Here is a 21107-nt window from a genome sequence, read left to right on the forward strand (position 1 = left end):
TCCTAACTCCCTTCATCTTTGGATGGCACATGATATCCTATTTGGCTAGGTGATAAGAGAAAATATCGCCTTCTTTGGGACGGCACGTGAAATCGTTGTTATTAGTGTCCAGCCTTTTGAGGACATCTTTAGGGATTTAAAAAAAGAACATCATAAACATAAGAAGGCTAGCCACTCAAAAACCGAATTAAGTAGAATCAACGGATAAGTGTTTGACTTTCTAGTATTGCTATTTGAACATCTAAGTTTCATAATACAAAGAGCATCGAATGAGTCGGTGATACGTAGAAAGTTACAACAGCTATGTAATGGCTAGTTCTTGGAGTTGGAGCTATGTATACCCCATTGCCCGACCATTTGAGGAGTGTTAGAGCTTGGAGATGTTATAGGCTTGGTTCTCACATACACACAAGTGCTCTATCCACCAAAGTGCTAAAAGTGAAGATTAAGGCAATTAGCATAAGGTTTAGTTCTTGATTAGTGCTAGTTTAAACTTATTAGCGCATTATTTAGGGTTTAGCTGAGACTTAGGTGAGGTTTGCACACCTTCTTTGTATCGGTGCTTGTGCGCACCAAGAGTTGTAAATCCGGGGATCGTAAGTCAAGACCCTCCAACTGCGTTTGTGGAGTGGCCACCGGTGCTTGTGAGAAGGAGGAGAGGTCCTTGGCGTTTTGCTGAAGCTCTACCAAGTGAATAGCAGCAAGGAGCATTCGGGAGAGGCTGGATGGAGACTCACTTGCGTGTGGGGAAGGCTCGTCGGCTATCCTACGGAGTTACTTGACCGAAGAGTTTATGCCCCTACGCGGCCATTCCCTTTGAGAGGGGCTCCAACAACGAGGACTAGTGGAAAGCTTTGCTTTCTGATACCTCGGTAAAAATCACCGTGCCGCCATGCCGGGAGTTTACCTTCTCTACATCATTTACCTTCCGCATTTCTTATTGCGCTTACAATTCCACGTTTACCTTTCCTATGATTACCATGTGTAGTCTATAAGATTGTAACCTAGGGTGAAAAATCCTTTTAGTAGAGATAACAACACACAGAAAACTCAGTGCACATTTAGGGGGTTTTGGATACCCCCGCTAAACTTTAGCACCTGTCACATCGGATGTTTGGATACTAATGAGAAGTATTAAACATAGTCTAATTACAAAACTAATTGTACAGATGAAGTCTAATTCGCGAGGCTTAATAGATTTGTCTCGCGAATTAGACTCCATTTGTGCAATTAGTTTTGTAATTAGCTCATGTTTAGTCCTCTTAATTAGCATCCGAATATTTAATGTGACCCTGCTAAAGTTTAGCGTCTCGTATCCATACAATATAGATTTTTTTACGTGCTTAGAACCTTGTCTTCGGAACACCCCATTCACCCCGGCGTCACGGTCCCTTCACTCTCCACCCAAGGGCCGCGAGGCGGAGAAGCGCCCGAGCGTTCTGTGCGTGAAGGGTGAGGCGCCGGCGGCTGACGTTCTGCGCCAGACCCCGCGCCGCGACCCGCCCGCCGTCGCCACCAACGACCGTCGCCGCGGCGCTCAGGAGGAGGACCTCCATGAAGAGGAGGAGGAGGAGGACTGGGGCGAGTCAGAGTTCTCCAGGGCGTCAATGGGATGCCTGGCGCGCGCCAGCTACGCAGCAGCCGGCCTCGGCAACCCCATGTTGCCGCCGGCGGACGTGGAGGGCCAGCTGCTTCCTGCCGACAATGGAGGCGATGTGGAGGCCGCGCCGGACCAGCTCGGGGACATCGACGCTGGCATCGGCGACCCCAAGCTGCCCCCGGCGGACGTGGAGGGCCACCTGCTGGCTGCCGACGACGGAGGAGACGTGGAGGCCGCGCTGGAGGAGAACCATCCCGGGATATCGGCGCAGCACCCGGCATCGGCGACCAAGACCTGGCCGGTGACAATGGGGACGCGGAGGCCGTGCCGGAGGAGCAGCAGCGCGACGTCCCGCAGGCGCAGGAGCCAGCCGGTGCCGCTCCACAGCCTGGACCCCTCGCCAACCTGCCACACCTCTGAACCTTTGGAAACGTCAGAAGAATCGTTTGTTCAGGTTTCCCCCTGTTGCCTACTATCGTAGATCTTGGTGAGGTGACTAGGGCTGCTTGTGAAATTACAATGAACACACATTGACACAGGAATAGTGCTAGTCTGTTTTGTAAACTTCCAGCTAGTCTGTTTTGCATCTTTACAAGATTACAGAGTTCCAGAGTTGCAGTGCTGTTCTTCTCTGAACTTAAGGTCTTTGGTACCCGCCAATCCCAAGACTCTTCTTCTCGCATGTGTTTTAGCAACATTTTTTTTGAGAAAATCTACGACAACCCTTAGGTTGCCTGTTTAGCACCAATTTGGTTTAGGGATGTTTGAACACTAATTAGAAGTATTAAACATAGGCTAATTACTAAACTAATTGTATAACCCCTAGACTAATCGCGAGATGAATCTATTAAGCCTGATTAGATTGATTAGCTGTTGCATTTTCGGGGCTAGGGTTTCTCCCCGTATTTCATTTCTGGGCATTTCGTTGATATGCGATTCTTCCAGTGCTGAATTTTTCATTGGTTCTCGTGCATAGGGCGTGGTTGATTCAATTTTTATGGCTGGATTATGTGTTGCTGTCCAGCTTGTTGAGGGCCATTTCTAAGGTTCCTACTTCGATTCGTCTCTGTTTTTAGATATTAACAGATGATTGTATCTCTGATAATTTTCTAAGGTTCCTATGGCTTACACTAATAATTTTATTGATTACTGCTAGGTAACATCTGTTGTAGAACTAGATCATACCCATCCAAGTGTAGTCATCTCTGAGAACTGTTAACTCTGAATATGTTCTATGAACTCTGAATATGTATTTTGATTATTTGAATGTTAAGTATTAATAACTGTTAGGATGTTTCGGTTTGTTTTAGCTGTAATTTTTTCATGACCACTATATTATTGCACATACTGGTCAGTTCTACTTTGTGTTTACATTTTTTGTCATCGCCAGGCGGAGCTATGGCTACTGCCTGTCAATAAACATAAAGTCCTCCATAGACAAGTCTGAAGAGTTATTTAGATTCATGCTTATATTCACAAAAAAGTGATTGTGTCTCTACAGAGAATTCAATTTCAATTTAATGCTTTGCCCCCCCTCCCCCCCCCCCCATTTGTTTAGGGGGCATGTCGTTGATGTTTGATTCACTGTAGCTTAGGGTGTATTATGTTCATCTGATTGATTGGATAGCCGGCTCCTGTGATGTGGATGGGATGTTCTTAAGCGATGGATATGTTTTCGGTTTTGCTTGGGGATTGGCATGTGATGCAGTGTGTAATGTGGGAATAGGAAATGGGATTCTTTTACAGCTATATGTTGGTGATTGCCGTGGCAGCCTGCTGCCCCTTATTCACTACCCCTTATTTCTTCTTAATGAAGATTTAGAGATTTACTCGTGGTAGATTACACAATATGCTAATTGGTATGCTAGGTTAGTTTACCTCCATTTTATTGACACCTGGGTTTTTGTATCCATGTTATTTGAACTGACATCCTGCGTGACATGACATTTATCAACTCAGTAGCAGATCAGTTCGGTTTTCAGGTTTGCATTGGCATTTTTTATTTCATTTGGAATGCAAAATAGTGAAATAGTTATTGCCGTGATCCTTGTTTAAAAAAATTGCTTTACTTGGTCTGTTTTAGTGGGATGATAGCTCTTACTCCATTTCTGTACGTCACCTGATGCTTTTTTGGTCAATCATAACCCATGTGTAGTTAAATCCTTTTAGCTGTTTGGTTGGATTTGACACAGCAGTACAGGGAGCTATCTTTGTTGTTAGAAGAGAGAGTGATTTTCACAAAAACATGTCCAAGTGTATTTCTGCTACATGCTAGATTAGTATGATCGTGCATTGAGTTAAGTCATATTAGTTCGTGTTATTCAAATTATCGATATTAGTAGGTACCGCATGACGAACTGTAATTACTTCTCTTCACTGTCCAGGTCTTCTGTCTGGCTACATTTCTTATAACCAGATTTGTTTACCTTATTCAAGTAAATTATATTTGTCTGGTTCATTTTACCCTTGCAACCTGAATCTTAAGTATGTCGTGCTGCCTCTTTTGTCTGAAATTATCTCAACTATGCTTTGAATTGCTACATGTGCCTATGATATAGTATATTTCTTCTTGTGCTATGTGTTAGTTATATCTATCAACATGTTGTGAACTGATGCTTATAATAGTAACCTCCATCCATGAATATATGACGTTTAGGACAAGCTAGTTTGTTCAAAAAATGAACTAATTTGCTTGTCCTAAACGTCAAATATTATGGACGGAGGGAGTAGTATATTTCTGCTTGGGGTTTCATGTTGACTGTTCGTGAAGACAAACTATTTTTTTTGACTATGTGTGGAGTATTCTTTTGATGCCATTTCATGAAGATCTTAACCAGCATGCAATGGATCAAAGGATGATCTGAGTGATGAAAATTTCACCAAGAATGTCTCTGCTTTTTATTTTTTATATTGTAAAAAAAACAGCAGCAGATTGGTGGTAGTTGCAATATATTTGACCAACCTGGTCTAGTAGTGTATGTTCTGAACTCCTAATGCTTCCTGATAGTATCATGTGGAACATGAGCATAGAGCTACCTTGGGCCCTGAACGCAAATAAACAAAACTGACAATTCAATTTAGCTGGTACTAATGCATTCAGATTGAATTGTCAAATTAGGACCCAAGCTAGCTTTCATGAGTGAACGCAAGCTTAGCTGGTAGCTTTCTGTGGCACATGAGTATAGCTAGCTGGTTCAGATTTTATATCAACCCGTGTTGTGCATCAAATTGCATTGTCAGAACACATTGGCAAATTGTAAGATCTCAATGCCACATATATGCTTCGTGATCCTGTTATATGTCATATTCTATCAATATGTCATTTTGGTTTATACGGATCTTGTTTTGAGTTGTCATTTTGTCAGCTGTGATTTCATCAACGGTAACCTGTAGCATTTTCACTGTTCAAATCTTAAGTCTGGTTTGGACTGTTAGATTACACCCCGATTATTTTTATGGGGAAGAAACAGGTGTTTGCATGCGGGAAAACACTCGAGTGCTGGATTCGTTTGAAACACACGGTGCAAGCCTACAAGCCTGCCACGTCGCCGAGGGCCCCGGTGGACGGATCGCACGTGAACTGAAGTTGCATGCCCGTGGATCCCTGTTGTGCCGGCGTGCCGGCGCCGCTGGCAGGTGTTTGGTGGTTGCCAGAGTGAGCGGAGGCGTTCGCTCCGCGACGTCCGGTGGAACCCCTCGAGCTTCATCGTGGCACATGCGCGCAGCATCGAGAAGGTCATGACAGAAGGTGATTCGTGTGGAACGCGCCGCCGTGACGTGCGCGGTGACGCTGCCCTTGGAGCTCGCGGTGCATCCAGGCTAATGGTAGTCCCCATCACATGAACAATCGACGGTACGGGGCTTAGTGCGTGGATTGGAAAGCAAGATGGCTCGTAGCAACAGAAATGGATCGGCTTGGTTTCCCATCATCCGACAATCATGCTTTCATAATAAATTTGCGATCATATACATTGTTAAGGCGCAGGCGTTACACGATTAATTCCTAGCTGACGAGAACAAGGACAGGAAACCATTTCGCAGGCTTGCAGCTACCTGGCACTAGGCACATGGTCTGAAGAACCATACGAGCCCGCGGTGGTAGTGGTGTCCCCGGACTGCTGCGTCGCACTGGAGTTATAGGGCGCCAGGTGCGCGAACGGGTTGCACGGCGCGACGATCTGGTCCTCCCCTTCCAGCATCCTCACGACGCTGCCCATGGACGGCCTGTCCTCGGGCCGGTACTGCACGCACCACAGCGCCACCTTGCACACCCTCTCCGCCTTCTCCCTCTCCTTCCTGTCCCCCGTCACCGCCGCGGCGCGCGCCACCACGGCGTCCGTGTCCCCCGCCTCGAACCGGTGCCACACCCACCTCGGGTACCATTCCTGGCTCTCGCGGCCGTGCAACCCCAGCTCCAGGTTCCGGCGCCTCCCGAGCATCTCGAACATCAGCATCCCGTAGCTGTAGACGTCGCACTTGTGCGTCACGGGGAGCGGCATCCAGAGCTCCGGCGCCGCGTACCCGGGCGTGCCCCGCGCGCCGGTGATGGTCAGGTGGGTGTCCTCCCTGTCGCACAGCCTCGCCAGCCCGAAGTCGGACACCTTGGGCTCCAGCCCCGCGCCGAGGAGCACGTTCTCCGGCTTGATGTCGTAGTGGATGATCCGCTGCGCGCACTCCTCGTGCAGGTACCGCAGCGCCTTCGCCGTCCCGACGGCGATCTCGTGCAGCTTGTCGAACGCGACCTTCCTCTCCGGCGGCGGGTCGAACAGGTACCCGTCCAGCGACCCGTTCTCCATGTACTCGTACACGAGCGCCTTCACCGCGGCGTCGAAGCAGAAGCCGTAGAGCCTGACGAGGTTGATGTGGTAGGTCCGGCCGATGGTGCCGACCTCCGCCATGAACTGCTCCTCGGCGCGCTTGCCCAGCGTGCTGTTGAGCACCTTCACGGCCACCGCCGCGCCGTTCGGGAACCGGCCCTTGTACACCACGCCGAAGCCGCCGGAGCCGACCTTGTGGGCGTAGTTCCGGGTGAAGGCGCGCAGCTGCTGCGAGCTGAACCGGACCGGCCGCTCCTTCTGGATGTCCTCGAAGAAGTAGCTCATGCTCCCCATCTCCACGTCGTCGGTCTCGCCGGCGCCGCCGCTGCTGCCGGGCTCGCCGGTGAAGGACGCCACGCGATCGCGACTGTCTCCGCCGTTTCCTCGCAGATACATCTTCACGGCGACTTTGGCGCACATGTATATCGCGACTATGCAAACGACTGCCACTATGCCAGCCGTGATAGTCGCAACTGCAAGAAAGGCCGCCAAGGATCAGGGACATGGTAGCCATGGAAGCAAAGCTAAAGACGCCGAGTATGTGAATCATACTTACCGATTGATATGGCAAGAATGCCACCGCTGAGCGGCATGATGACGATGAGCTAGCAACTTCGATGCAGGGAGGAATTGGAGTTGAAACTAGCCGAGGGCTGCTAAGTAAGCGCTTCGAATAGCTGAATATTTCCTGGAGTACGTGTATATGACTACATCTGCAACATTGTTTATCCCCGTTGTCAACTGTATGTAGGTATCCTGACACATGTATGTTGAAAGTGTGTAGAGAATAATCCGTGTCGAGATTAAAGAACTCGTTCATGTCATGTTCGTCTTCGCATGATAAAGTAAATAATTTGCACAAGTTCTCGTGACGAGAATGACGATTTCATAGTTGCTTATCAACTATGCACGGTAGCAGTAGCACGCATGCCTGATTTCTCTTGTTGAAGTGAATTCTTGTCATTGATGACAAAGTCTATGTATTTATTTGAAATTTTGTAAATCATTTTTTGTTTATGGAATATTTATTTGAAGCTTGTAAAACTTGTTTCACAAGCTCTAGTTATTTTTCTTGGATTCCTTGTGCCCAAAATATCCTCCTGCTGAAATTTCTGAAGGTGTTTGAGTAATTTTTCTGTTCTTATTTAACTTGAAAACCGATAGCATATCAGACCTAAACCGCTTTGACTGAGCTCAGGGGCCAGAACTAAATGGGATTGAATGGTTGGCTACCTGAACTAGATGGTATTGCAGACTCTTGAGGCATGGCCTTCTTCCAACTTGCAGGTCCTCATATATGGTCATGGTTGTGGGATTGTATGGGCAGGAATGAGTAAAAACTTGGGAGCGTCCCATGATGTCTAGTATTTCATTGGATCGGATGGCATAGACCAATATGCTATCCCCTTTCACTGGTTCAACAGGATTAACGCGTTGACTCATCTAAAAAAGGCGTATAACCACTCCACGTTTCAAGGTTTCATCAATTTCTAGTAAAAAAGATGATGACATCTGCTATGTACTTCGTTCTCGTCTCGACAGCTCACCAACTGCTCTCTAGTCGATTCGATGGTAAACGCTTACTCATGATCCAAATCAGTACGTCTTTCGCCTAAACAAATATTCTCTGGTAACTTAAGAGTACGGACCAAGACACCAAGTTCACTAGCGATTGCGACATGAAATGTTTCCCAAGTTTGGAGGAAGAGATCACAATGAACTGGAGAAGTCCAGAAGTCAAAACCATCTATCTGAACGTCTTTTTACGCGTCCACAAGTTTGCAGGGGATCGATCTAGCAATTGAAGATTTCGCAAGCAGACAGTCAGCAACTCGATGAACTCCCTTGCTTTAGGTAAGCAACATGTATGTGTCAGTAACTCTGTCTATTCTGAATATGTGATCTGCTTACTCAATTTGTACCAAACACATCTCCTGAATCAAATTAACCTCTTCGATCTTAGCTGGGATCATCGTCGGCGGCATTGTTATCATCTTGGCCATAAAATTCCTCACCAGATGGATCGAGGTAAAACGAGAATGGCAGGCGGAGCGCGCGCGGCTGCAGGCGGTGGCGGGCGCGCCAATCCAGCCGGCCAATGGTGCGTGCGTCGTGTCGTCGCCGGCGCCGCCTTATCACGCTAACCGCGTCGTCGAGATGGGTGCCGTGGACCGGTTCCTGGACGACATCCTGCGCGAGAAGCCCGCGCGGTTCACGCCGGAGAACCTCCGCGAGTTCACCAGGAACTACGCGGAGCGCCTCGGCTCCGGCGGCTTCGGCGTGGTGTACCGCGGCGCGCTCCCGAACGGCGTGCAGGTGGCCGTGAAGATTCTCAACAGCACGCTGGACCGGCGCGCCGAGGAGCAGTTCATGGCGGAGGTGGGCACGGCGGGGCGCACCTACCACATCAACCTCGTGCGCCTCTACGGCTTCTGCTTCGACGCCACGACCAAGGCGCTCGTGTACGAGTACCTCGAGAACAGCTCGCTCGACCGCGTGCTCTTCGAGCGCGAGCAGCACCGGGACGTCATCGACGGCGGCGCCCTCGGGTTCGACACGCTCTACGGCATCATCGTCGGCACGGCGCGCGGGTTGAGGTACCTGCACGAGGAGTGCCAGCACCGGATCATCCACTACGACATCAAGCCCGGCAACGTGCTCCTCACCGCCGACTACACCGCGAAGGTGGCGGACTTCGGGCTCGCCAGGCTCTGCAACCGCGACAACACCCACCTGACCATGACCGGCGCGCGGGGCACGCCCGGGTACGCGGCGCCGGAGCTGTGGCTGCCGCTGCCGGTGACGCACAAGTGCGACGTGTACAGCTTCGGGATGCTGGTGTTCGAGATCCTCGGGAGGCGGCGCAACCTCGAGCCGCAGCACCCCGCCGTGAGCCAGGAGTGGTACCCCAAGTGGGTGTGGCAGCGGTTCGACCAGGGGAGGTTCGGCGACGTGATGGCGGCGTCGGGGATCCACGCCAAGGACAGGGACAAGGCGGAGAGGATGTGCAAGGTGGCGCTCTGGTGCGTGCAGTACCAGCCGGAGGCGAGGCTGTCCATGAGCAGCGTGGTCAGGATGCTCGAAGGCGAGGAGGAGATCGCGCGCCCCGTCAACCCGTTCACCTACATGGCGAGCCTCCACACGATTTCCTGCTCGAGCAGTGGAGGCAGCGCCGCCGCCTCCAGCTATTCGTAGGAATTTCGAGGCACGAGGGGACCCATTGATGATCAGGGCAGGTGACACGCATGTTTCTTTTGTTCGTCCGGTGCATCGGTCTGGGTTCTTTGGGTTGTACTTAAGCTCATGATCCTGTTTTATTATACTCCAATCTTGCAATTCAAGATTTGCAACTTTGAAATTGTGCAGTGCTGTGTAATTAAACTTCCATTTGCATCTTTTTTTATCAATTGAACTTCAGTACAGTGGTCACCTACAAAAATGTGAACCCAACGTCTCCTCCTACGGGCTACGGCCCTACTGCATTCAACGGCCAGGCCCGGTAGAACCTGGGCCAACCCACTATGGTGTACGGCCCAGGAGAATAATACGTCTCCGTCCAGCGAGGCAGCGACTACGGTCTACGGAACATTTTCAAGGCTTCCAGCCGCCGCCATTCTCTTCGACGATTTACCGCTCCAAACATCAGCTTCGCCAAATTGCCACGGGAATCGTTGGCACCTTGTTTTTTCTTACCACTTGACTCTTTTACCCCTTATCTCCTCTTTCTCCTTTGGCATCTTCTCTGCCTGCCGTGGCCTTGCTCGCCGGCAACTGGCCCGAGCGCGACCTGCTGCTGGAGCCCGAGGGAGCCGTGCGGGGAGGCGAGGTGTGCATGCTGGAGCCCCCGATGCCGGCGGCCGAGGATGGGCGTGGCTCCACCTACGCGCATCGTCGCATGAGCTGCTGCGCGAATTGCCACCCACGCACGCATCATCCAACTGGTGCGGCTGCCGCAGAGCCGGCGCCGGCGGAGAGCACGCGGCCGCGGCCATGGCGGCGCACGGCTGGACGGGGAGCAGTCGAAGGAAAGGCTGGAGCCCGCGATAGGCTGACGGCGCTGCTAGCCGAGCTGAGGCTCAGTTGGGCGTCGCCACGTCCAGCATCGCGAGCCCCGTCAGCGACGGTGGCGCTCGAACTTTGACCGCGGCCCTTAGGAAGCTCGACGCTGGCTGCTTCTTCATGACGGCGCTTGTGGCGGCCGCACGAGGAGGCCGCGCCGACGTATTCTCCTTCTCCCTTCGTCAATGGAGTGGCCGTGTTGGTAGAGACGAGGATGGGTGCCGGACTTCCGTCAGCGGGCAAAGGAAGAGGCCGAGGAGGTGGAGAAGAAGAATCTGACAGGTGGGGTCAGGGGTAAAACAGTCGCCGTGGTTGGGTGAGCAAAGTAGCAATGTTTCAAATGGCAAATAGGCGAAGCAAATCTTTGGAGCGGTAAATGAGCGAAGCCAGTTCTTTGAACTGGCAAATCAGCAAAAAGCTCCTCTCCCCTCGAGGAGAAAACATTCCTCACCCACCAAACTCCAAGACGCACACCACCCACAAGCCGATGCGTCCGGGCCACAAGCTCACTACAAATCGCGAGCCCACTTGTCATCCACTGGCCCGGCTCGTGCGCCCATTTCCCGTTCGGACTCCGGAGGTTACCAGAATGAATCCACGTACTCTGTCTCGCACGCTAGATCAACTACATGTATCACAGACAACTGGGCCCGTAATAACTAACTACGTTCTGGGCCCCACTCTTCATTCAATAAGTGTACGGCTAATTCTGCTCTTGATAGAGAGATCGGAAGTTAAAGAGCGGCTCACAGGCCAGCCCGTAGGCCGAAAAGTTTTTGTCTCATTTATTACTTCCACGTCACCCGGACCAAGGCAACGGCCCAACCAACCATCCCTCTGCTGGTGGGATCCGAGCACGCAAGTACACGGTCTGGGCCCACTAGTCATTGGGGGTGTGACCGCTGAAAGCAGTGGCCGTAGCAGTTCGCGGCGCCACTTCCCAAAATCCCCTCACGCTTCCGGTTCGAACTCCTCGTCGCCTCACACGCTCCCCCCCCCCCCCCCAATCTCCTTCCTCGCCCCCCTCCCATGGCGTCGCTCTTCGGGGCTCGCCGCCGGCGATCGCCGGAGGACGACGGCGAGGACCATAGATCCGGCTACGGGAGGGCCCAGCGCCGCCGCCTCTCTCCGGAGGAGGACGCGGCGTCGCCGGCGGAGGCGGGGCCGGGCGCGGCCACGGGGAGTAGCCCCGGGTGGCTCTCTGGCTTCGTCTCCGGCGCGAAGAGGGTAATTTCGTCTGTTTTACTGTTCTCCTCGCCCGAGGAGACGGGCTCGGGGGAGGAGGAGGAAGACGACGAAGACGGCAACGGCTTAAACTCGGGTGAGTAATTTCTCCTTCCTCTGGTCCACTCTCTATCCCTACCTCGCTCCCTTGCTCCATGGTTCCTTCCAGTGAGCCGTTTTCCTGTCTGACTGTGCTAGTGTGGAGTAGCTGCGAGTACGCTGCTCGAGTTGCTTCGGCTTGGCGACCTAGGGTTTCGTCTTGGCTTGCTCAAGTTGGCCTATGTGGTTTCTCAATGTTGGCTAATGGGTGGTACGGGCATCTGAATTGGGCATAGAATTTTGGTGGAGTAAGAATTTCCGAAGGTGCCCTTTGGTGTTAGGACAGGCGTGGAGCCGCGGATTGATCTGATAATGCTGAATTACTGTATCTATGTTGTGAAATTGGTACATTAACCGGACCCCGTAATGTATCTATCAACTGAGTTTCAGTAGTACCACCACTCCATCTGGTACATATCACGTCAGGCATTAATTGAGTCAGAATTGCAGCCATGGATCCAACGGGCAATGACCTGGCACCATGCTAATTATGCCTTGAAATTCAGGATGTGAGGAGCAGAGCCTTAGCTTTTTAGTTTTTTTTTTCATTTTTCCTAGAGCAAACCTAATTTGGGAGCTTCAGGGAAACTGGAGTTCATTTCTCTAGATACTCTTCAATATAAAATAGCTGTACCTTTTTTTTGGTAAAGTGATTACTGAATAGAGAATGTTGGACAATATTTTTAGCCAATAAGCAGATGTGAGGAGTAATGCATACTACCTCCATTTAGGCCCAAACCACCATAAATCTAAGTTAAATTAATGCTTCATTACAGGCAAATTTAGTCTAATTGTAGACCTTGTTCTCAGTGTCATCTGATCATTGCATTTCCTCTGCTGCTAACTGTTAATTGTGTCCTCACACCGTATATTTGCTGTCTACAATCAGATGAGAATGAAGATGTTCCTGACACTCATGGAGCAATAGTTCCTTACAGCGAATCAAAGTTAGCTATTGAACAAATGGTTATGAAGGAAACATTTACAAGGTAACTGGAATATTATTTCCTTTTTATATGTGTGCTAACAAGTATAATTGCATGTTTTTTTCCTGGACAGCTTATCCCAAGTGTGTCACTAAAAATATTCTAGTATATCCGATTCATCAAATTTGTTGATGGTACATTCTTAGTTTCATTAAGTTCAAGTTTTTTATGCTTGTCATGTAAACCTTTGCAATGAATTGTAATGGATAAACTTTAAAACTTGAGTACTCATGTCACAATTCATGATGTAGAGACCTTAAGTGCAAGGCTAATAAAACCATCCACTGTAGATAGTAATGCTATGTTAGGCCCTATGTAACTTCTATCCATGCTACTGTTGGCGAGATGTTGTGACTTTCATGTTCAGTATATCCATAACATTTTAAACCTTGATTTCTAATAATATCTTCAGAGGATACACATGCTTGGAATCATCTGAGTTTTTTCTTTTTGGCAGGGATGAGTGTGATAAGATGGTAGAGCTAATAAAATCACGAGTTACAGATTCTACATTTCCTGAAGCCCGTGAATATGGATCGCCAGAAGAAATCCCAAGTAGGATTGCAGGCATTGGCCATGATTTCACAGGAGCTTGGCGCTCCTTGAGCCGTGATCGGAATTTCACTAAATCAGTTCCATTCTCTAGCATGAGACCTGGTAGTTTTTCTCCTGGCTCTCCGCTCCAAGCATCACCTGAGCTATGCACTGTAGCAGTTACGGAAGCAAAGAAATGGTTGGAAGAGAGAAGGCAGGGACTAGGCTTAAAGCCTGAAGACAATGGAACATGCACATTGAACACTGATATGTTAAGTTCCGTGAGTATAAATATCTATTCCTTCTATTCTTTATTAACCATTTAGTTTTTGTTGATTGGCAAAACCAACTGCTGGTTCTTTTTTTGGATAAATTGCTGCTTACTTTTGTGGATCACTTATGCAGGGCATTGACTCTGACATGGGTTCTCCAGTTGACTTAGCAAAATCATACATGCAATCATTACCTCCTTGGCAGTCCCCATTCTTAGGCAGTCAGAAGTTTAACACATCATCCTCCAAATACTCTAGCTCCTTATCAAAGGTAATACAAGAAGTTTTATGCTGGGTCACTGATGTAAATTTTGCAGTTCATACTTGTATACGGCCTAAGCTTTTATGGCAGTATTTTTATAATCTGTCATATATGGTTAGTTTCAGAAAACCTCATGTTCTTATAAGACTGGCGGACTTTACGCAACTTTTTATATGACCATCAACACTTAAATTACCGATTCATTGTTATATTGATCTGTATTCCATAGTCTTGAATGAGATGTGATGGAGTTGTACTGGCCACATTTCATTATATGACCATCTGAAATTTTGTATGATGAAACTGCTGTGCTGTCTATGAGCTGTATTTCATAAGATTTCTGAGCAGAGGAAATCTGACTGAAATTGGTAAAAGCAAAAATTATGATAATATGGCAGGAAAACAGTGTCTTACATGATGCAGGCTTTTCCTTTCTTAATCTTTATCATGCTTGACACATTGTAATATTTACTCCTAAACAAGCATTTTGCCTTGTAAAGGTAACCACAAAGGAGGATTACCTTTCCAACTTTTGGGGAAAATTGGAGGAATCACGAAGAGCTCACATTGGATCATCTGGAGGTTCTGTGGATGCTCCAAAATTCTGGAATTATGGTTCTACATCCAGATTATTTGAGAATGATACCGCTATATTCTCATTGGGTACTGATGAGAAAGTTGGCGAGCCTACCAAAACCAATAATGGTGAAACCTCTTTACACTTTTTGGGCTTTCTTTTACTTCAAAATCGCTCTGCATGCTTTGATTTTTTTTGGATAGTTTCTACTGATGCTTCACTTACCAGCTCCCATTACTTAATTGCACTCTTTAACTGTGAGCAACTAATTTGTTACAAACTACAGGGTCTGAAAAGGTTGCAGCAACAGAACCAATCAGTGGGTACTCCATACCTATCACACCAGCCGAAGATAGAATTGATGTGAGCAATTCATGATTTTTGCTGTATGTTAGTGTTGCATTAGTTGTACATTTGGGTTCAGTTTGATATTAGCTAAGTACTTTGTTGTCAGTACCAGCATGCCCTAGGTAGCTAGGGGCTTATAATGTATTAATAGAGTAACCTTAATCTTCCAAAAAGAGTAAATTCTAACCAACGTGCATCTTACCCTTGATACATTATGCTCAAAGCTGTTGCCCTAGTTGCTCCCACTAACAATATACATGGTAACTTATGTTTCTACATGGTAACTTGACTCTGTTTTGTTGACAATTAAGATGTAAATGCTGAAAAAATGCATTTGTTTGTAAACCATACGCCCTCAAAACCGTATCTGTAGCTTGTTTCAAAAGTAACATCTTGTATTTATCAGTGCATTCTTGTTTTCCTAAGGGTATTGGTGAACCTGTGGAACTTGCAAAGGACAATGGGAATGCATCTGAAATTCAACCCGGTAAAAACTCCTGGTCCAGTTGTCCTGTTCCTGCCCTGCTTATCTGATGACATTCTGACCAGTTTTTAACCATGTATTAATCCTATATAGCAATTATAGAATTTGTGAAATATTATGTTCTAACGTCTTCTATTGTGGTGTGTGTGCAGATAAAGTAGCAGAGGGGAACAATGTGTCTTCCACAAGGTCAGTTTTTGCAAAAAAAAAATTATATATATATACTTACTGATTAAGTCACTTTTGGTGCAGTTGCACCATCAGTTATAAGCTTAGCTTGTGGAATTGAGTGCCACCAGTACCATTAGTTATAAGCTTAATGAATAAGTTACTCTTAATATATGCTGAGCTGTAAATTATTTACCTGTGTTACTTTGTCCTGAAGTTACTTTTAGAAGCTGATTTTGTACTTTGGTTCTGCATCGAATGGATGTTTCTTATGTCTCAGCAATACAAAGGATGCTACTGACCACATTGGAGATGTTAAAGCTCCCACTGCAGAACCAAATTTAGGGGAATCACATATCAACTCAGCTTCAGGTATCCAAGGATATTTCTTGCGGACATAAATCTTGACTTAGTTTATCTTTTACTCCACACATATCTTTTTTGGTTAACTCGGTTTGATACTTTCCTTTTATCTGAACTCTGAGCTCCCAAGAATTTTTCTCTATTGTACTAATGAACCGATGTAGCTAGAGAAGTTTTTGAGTTTCAGAAATTTTCCGTGACAGATGTTTACTTCTGTTGTAAAATTCAGTAATTTTACTCTTGTTGCCAGATTAGACCAAGCTTTAATACTTGTTTTGTGCTGTTCAATGCTAATGGTCACACTACCGTGTTGCATTAGGTTTTGCAAAGGCAAAGGCCAAACATAAGTAGCTAACTGTCAACCTTGACCATATTTCACAGCCAGCACATTTAATTGGTTTAGTGGCTAGTGTAAGTGTTATCCATCAATTATTAGTTTTATAGATGATTTCTAATTTAGTTGTCAGCTGCCCACACTTTGCCAAAATGGCTTGCTGGTTATGGAGCTGCAATAACTCAGGTTGGAAATCTAGCAGTCTTCTTATATCTTGCTAGCAGGGAACCGTCGGTGATCTATCACGAGACAACCTTGTCCGTGAGGCTCAATGGAGACATAATTACTGTTGCCAACCAGTAAATGCCAGTTTGTGTTGGAATGTCACTACACAAACCGGCATGGGGCAAATTATATTCAGAAAATGGCAACTCCTAGTACAGGTTTTAATGGGTTTTATATCCATTGGTTCTTTGAAGTCATGTGTGATCATAAAGCTGTATGTACAACTTTGTTAGGTATCTCAAATGTTTCTGGAGGCATCCTGTTTGTGTTAATTATAGCTCAAAGTTTCTCATCTTTTGGTTAGTACGTAGGCTCTTTGAAACTCTGAAGGTTCAACAGCTGAAGCCACAGGAACTAGTCTTCCCTCCCCTCTTTGCCAGTCTAACTGTTTCTTAAGCTAGTATGTGTTACTATGCTTATAATGCCATACTGGTTTTATGTGAACTTTCCAGAATTCAGACCAAAGGATGCAGGTCCCCCAATCCAGGCCAGAGTGAATGGGTCAAGCAAGAAAACATCTGTGAATGGGTAACCACTAGATTTACTGATTCTATTTTACTTCACACCTGTTTCTTTGGAATTTGCATATGGAACTAAATGTCCTTTGGTAATGTAGCCTTGTGGATCAATCAAAGGCCAACTCCGGGTTAGAATCTTCAGCAAACGATAATCCAAGCTGCACTAACTCAAGCAGTGCTGTGCCACCCACCAGTAACGACTTAACTGAGTCTGCAGCTGGTGCTGCAGATGTTCATTCTGTTGAGAATTGCACTGGAATTAATCCAGAAGAACCGGTTAAGGGGGCCTCGAGACAGAATGTTCGGCGAGGAGGACGGAAAAGGGTGGTGCGAGGGCCTAAAGGAAGAGGGAAGTAGAAGACTTGCTGCACGATATTGTTGTATACTAATATTAACGGCCCAAAAGGGCAACGTGATACCTAGGTTAATTAGAGTTAGCCTCGTACAAGGCATTGTGCTTCACCATTTGTATCCATGTTGTATTATTGTAGGCTTTATAATGACCACGTTTAGAATTGATTATTATTTAGGACTGGTAGTCGCTTGATTTGTGTTCCAGTGTCTCTAGTGTTTCATAAGTTTAGTTTGTGCAGATGGAAGAACAATGGGTTGATTGTACTGTAGCAGTGACGTAGCAGATGTTCTAGCCATCTAGGTGTGTGCAGTGAATCAAGTGAGGCAGTGAGTTGTTTCCTTTGTATGGTGGACATCCACATTCTGGCGATGTAACCCTTGTTTTGTGCTTTATGCTTGCTTAGAACCTGTTCTTTGATCGAGCAGTGCAGGCTGTTGCATCATCGTATGATGGTTTCTGATATTTGTTTTTGCCATTTCTATATGGTCTTAGATCTATCAACCACTGACGCATGCCATGTTCGTAGGAGGGGCCTCATTTTGTTTTGTAAGGCAACTTGTACGTATGGGCCGGATGCTGTTCTTGGATCGTGCTCGGATACGGGGGAACGGATCGCTCCAGAAGGTTCGTTCGTGACGTCTTGTTCACTACCCACCCTTGACTGCTCACATCATCGAAAGGAGAGTGGGACCTTCTCGTTGTCAGTCGCCTGCTTGTTTCTGAAGCTCTATGGTTTGTCGTGGCCATTGCTTCTGTATAGTTTGATCGATGTCGATCCAATCGATGAAATATGTCACTCATGCATGAGAACAAATATATAAAAGAAAAACCCCAAGACTGGAAACGACAGTCCGTCGGGTTCTGGCACGACGGACTGAAGATGCATCCGATCGACGACGCGTCACGTCATTTCTATGCAACGAACCATTGAACTTTGAACCGGGGAACTTGCAGGTTTGCGATGCGAAGATAAAGGGGCTAGAGCTGGGATACCAAAGGAGCTAGACGACAGGTCCTGAACAAGCTTCACATCATGAACCAAATCAAGACCCCTTATCCCGAAAGATCCTTTGGTCCCCTTCCCGCTCTGTACACACGGCTCGCTCAATCCCAATCCCAGAGCGGAAGAAAGGGCCCCGGCCGGGGTGCCAATGCAACTCGCGTTCCATTTCCTCCGGACCGGGACCCCCTCTCTCCCAAATGGACGGCTAATGTGCCTAACCAAACAACGGCTGCTGTAGATGACGACGACGGCTGCTGCTGCATCGCCTAGCTAGCTAAGCTAGCTGCTAATCTGGCTGGCTAGCTGCTCGGTCACCTAATCGCCGAGCTCGAGCAGGCCGGGCCGGCACCGGCGCCGGCGCCGGAGGAGCCGGAGGAGGGGTGCTGTATCTCCACGGGGCCATAGTAGGTGAGCTCCCTGATCATCTCCTCGATGTACTCCTCGCCGTCGTCCTCGCCGACCTCGGCTTTCACGCCCTGCTCCTGCCGGCCGTCGCGCTCTGCTCCCGACGCGTTCGCGCCGTCGTCGTCCTTCGCCGGCTGTTTGGACAGCGACTCCGTGCAGCATTTCTCCAGCTTGGCGCGCAGCGTCGGGGAGAGGGTGGCGCCCGCGCCGGTGCTGCTGCTCAGGGGGAAGTTGGTGCGCGCCGCGGGCCCGCTCATCAGGCGCGCCGCCTCGTCGTACGCCCGCGCCGCGTCCTCCGCCGTCTCGTACGTGCCCAGCCAGATCCTCGTCTTCCTGCACCATCACAGCAGATGCAACAACACAAGACAAAAGGGTTCAGTCGCATGCATCCCGTGGAAAGGGAAAACTGCACTCTCTCTCTCTCTCTCTCTCTCTCTCTGAAGTCTGAACTTTACAGGAGTGGGTGGCGGATCTCGGAGACCCAGGAGCCCCAGTGCCTCTGCCTCACTCCTCTGAACCTCTGCAGCTTCGGCATGGCGACGGTCGCCCTGTCTCACTACACTAGTGCCCGAGATGCTCTAGACTCTAGTGGTGGGCACTTGCACTTGATAGCAAGAGATGCCTCAGGTGCCGGCCGCTTATATACTGCCCAAGGGGTCAAGGGGAGGGCTGCGTGGGAGATAGATGCTACGGCTGGATAGCCATATAGCCGTGTAGATAGACGAACGCGACCCTGTTCAAGATCGATGGTCAATGGGTACGCAGAGTGCCAGGTGTACAAACACAGGGTGACGAGAACGAAGGAGGGCACAGGCTTTAATTGCTGCAGACTGATGGAGCGAGGTCAGCGTGCAGGGATACGCCCCGGGGGCCCGCAGGCGCAGTCTTGGTGCACCCACATTGATCCAATGGATGTGTGCATGTTATCTGTGTTTATACTAATAAAATCAAGTAGTCAACCTCTTCAATGGTTTTTATATATAATATCTCTTTTATCATTGTCAACAATTGCCCAAGGGCGTCTCAAATGGTGGAGTCAACCACTATCTGTAGGAACTTTTGCCTCTAAAGATAACATGATAGATAGCATATCCAATGGGCCAACTATATCACGATTTACAAAATTAATATGGGTCTACATGTCATAGTCTTGGTGCTTCCACAGTTGACTAAGAGTGTCTCCATTAGTTATAATAGTATTATACTAGCTATTATAAATATAGCTGTTATCTATAGACTATACTAAAAAGGTCTACTGCTTGTTCAATGATTTATATATGGTTAGCACTTATTATTATCAACAATTCCTGAACAACCCCAAAGGTAGAGTCAACCATTATCTGTAAGAAATTTTCACCTAAACATAGCATGATAGATGACACATTCAAATCCAGTGGACTAAATGATACACTATATCGTAATCTTTAAAGTTCATATGAACCCACGTTTCTTTTGTAGTGGCCCACAGTAAAGCATTGGCCGGCATGTATTGATATAGAGGAAGATATGGACCCACATATCATAGAGTTTTATTAACTGTATGTGTGGTAGAAGTTGAGGGTAGACAACACTACAAACTTATCTCTCTTTGTGACCTTTCCCCATCACATAAACAAAATACTAATGTAACCACATCTCCAGCAACTTGAGGTACTTCCCTCTGTCCTGAATTATAAGTCGTTTTGACTTTTTTAAATTTATAGACTTTGTTATGCACTTAGATATATCCTATGTCTAGATGCATAATATCTATGCATCTAGTAAGGACTTTCGAAGACGCGTAACTGCTGCCGTCGTTGTGACCACTGTCAACCATAGCCAAGTCGGAACACCACCTGCACTGCACCTGAACGGCCATTGGCGGACGACAGTACAGCAGATATGTCAATCAAGCCCAATGACCGGCCGGTGCGAGGTACACGTGCCGGCAGTACGTAGAGGGTGGATAGGTGCAGAGATCCTGTTGTGCGGAATGGAAACGAGTCGGACGTGCAGGCGAGTGGCAGCTTTGGTTTACTATCGCATAGGGTAACCTGGAGTGTGGAACCTCATGCCCGCCGGCCCCTACTCGCGCGTTCTTAGCTTGTTTGTAGACCAAGAGTCCAAGACTATTGTCTTCCTCTCTTTCACAAAGCCATGCATGTTCTAGACACAAAACAGTAAAGCAATGAAGCAACATCACACATTACCAGGATCAGCGACGAAGATGTGACACCCTAAAACTCTACTAGATTCACATCAAATCAGTAATCAAGCATGGTTACGTGCAGAGGTACCGTTATGTTAAACCAGGCCTTGCTAATTCCGAACCCAGTCACCGTCACCGATCAAACAACAGACGTAAAAACCGACACGTGACGATAAGCAGCATGTCACTTGTCACCACCACCGGTGCCGTGCCACGATCATCGGCTGACCGATCGGACGGTCGCCATCGGTGACTCGTGTCGACACGGGATCAGATCCCCAGGCGA

General features: G+C 47.9%; 4 protein-coding genes across 4 annotated transcripts; 2 read left to right on the top strand and 2 right to left on the bottom strand.

Moving 5' to 3' along the window:
- Positions 1-5538: 5538 nt before the first annotated feature.
- LOC101756997 (rust resistance kinase Lr10) lies at positions 5539-7064 on the bottom strand. The gene is made up of 2 exons (XM_022825052.1): positions 6974-7064; positions 5539-6890 (listed from the first exon to the last, which is right to left on the bottom strand). The coding sequence occupies exons 1-2, from the start codon at positions 7008-7010 to the stop codon at positions 5650-5652; spliced, it is 1278 nt and encodes a 425-aa protein (XP_022680787.1). The 5' UTR covers positions 7011-7064; the 3' UTR covers positions 5539-5649.
- A 1040-nt stretch (positions 7065-8104) lies between these two features.
- Positions 8105-11096, top strand: LOC111256683 (rust resistance kinase Lr10-like). The gene is made up of 2 exons (XM_022825053.1): positions 8105-8271; positions 8381-11096. Exons 1-2 carry the CDS (start codon positions 8253-8255, stop codon positions 9610-9612), a joined length of 1251 nt encoding a protein of 416 aa, XP_022680788.1. The 5' UTR covers positions 8105-8252; the 3' UTR covers positions 9613-11096.
- Positions 11097-11472: 376 nt separating this feature from the next.
- Positions 11473-17683, top strand: LOC101757396 (protein KAKU4). Its single transcript, XM_004960075.3, has 11 exons — positions 11473-11797; positions 12689-12788; positions 13243-13600; positions 13725-13862; positions 14354-14558; positions 14717-14793; positions 15205-15265; positions 15415-15451; positions 15711-15802; positions 16805-16880; positions 16969-17683. The coding sequence occupies exons 1-11, from the start codon at positions 11506-11508 to the stop codon at positions 17225-17227; spliced, it is 1695 nt and encodes a 564-aa protein (XP_004960132.1). The 5' UTR covers positions 11473-11505; the 3' UTR covers positions 17228-17683.
- A 469-nt stretch (positions 17684-18152) lies between these two features.
- LOC101757799 (ethylene-responsive transcription factor ERF003) lies at positions 18153-19587 on the bottom strand. The gene is made up of 2 exons (XM_022825170.1): positions 19089-19587; positions 18153-18966 (listed from the first exon to the last, which is right to left on the bottom strand). Exons 1-2 carry the CDS (start codon positions 19166-19168, stop codon positions 18540-18542), a joined length of 507 nt encoding a protein of 168 aa, XP_022680905.1. The 5' UTR covers positions 19169-19587; the 3' UTR covers positions 18153-18539.
- Positions 19588-21107: the final 1520 nt, after the last annotated feature.

This window comes from Setaria italica, chromosome III (assembly GCF_000263155.2).
Source record: "Setaria italica strain Yugu1 chromosome III, Setaria_italica_v2.0, whole genome shotgun sequence".
Taxonomy (NCBI): domain Eukaryota; kingdom Viridiplantae; phylum Streptophyta; class Magnoliopsida; order Poales; family Poaceae; genus Setaria; species Setaria italica.

Bases quoted from the DNA above. Each gene is read 5' to 3' on its own strand.
- LOC101757799 (XM_022825170.1), bottom strand. From the start codon at position 19,168: ATGCCGAAGCTGCAGAGGTTCAGAGGAGTGAGGCAGAGGCACTGGGGC. The intron at 18,967-19,088 runs GTAAAGTTCAGA...GTGATGGTGCAG, and splicing joins GAGATCCGCCACCCACTCCT to GAAGACGAGGATCTGGCTGG.
- LOC101757396 (XM_004960075.3), top strand. From the start codon at position 11,506: ATGGCGTCGCTCTTCGGGGCTCGCCGCCGGCGATCGCCGGAGGACGAC. The intron at 14,794-15,204 runs GTGAGCAATTCA...TGTTTTCCTAAG, and splicing joins CAGCCGAAGATAGAATTGAT to GGTATTGGTGAACCTGTGGA. The intron at 16,881-16,968 runs GTAACCACTAGA...TTGGTAATGTAG, and splicing joins AAGAAAACATCTGTGAATGG to CCTTGTGGATCAATCAAAGG.
- LOC101756997 (XM_022825052.1), bottom strand. From the start codon at position 7,010: ATGCCGCTCAGCGGTGGCATTCTTGCCATATCAATCG. The intron at 6,891-6,973 runs GTAAGTATGATT...CCTTTCTTGCAG, and splicing joins CATTCTTGCCATATCAATCG to TTGCGACTATCACGGCTGGC.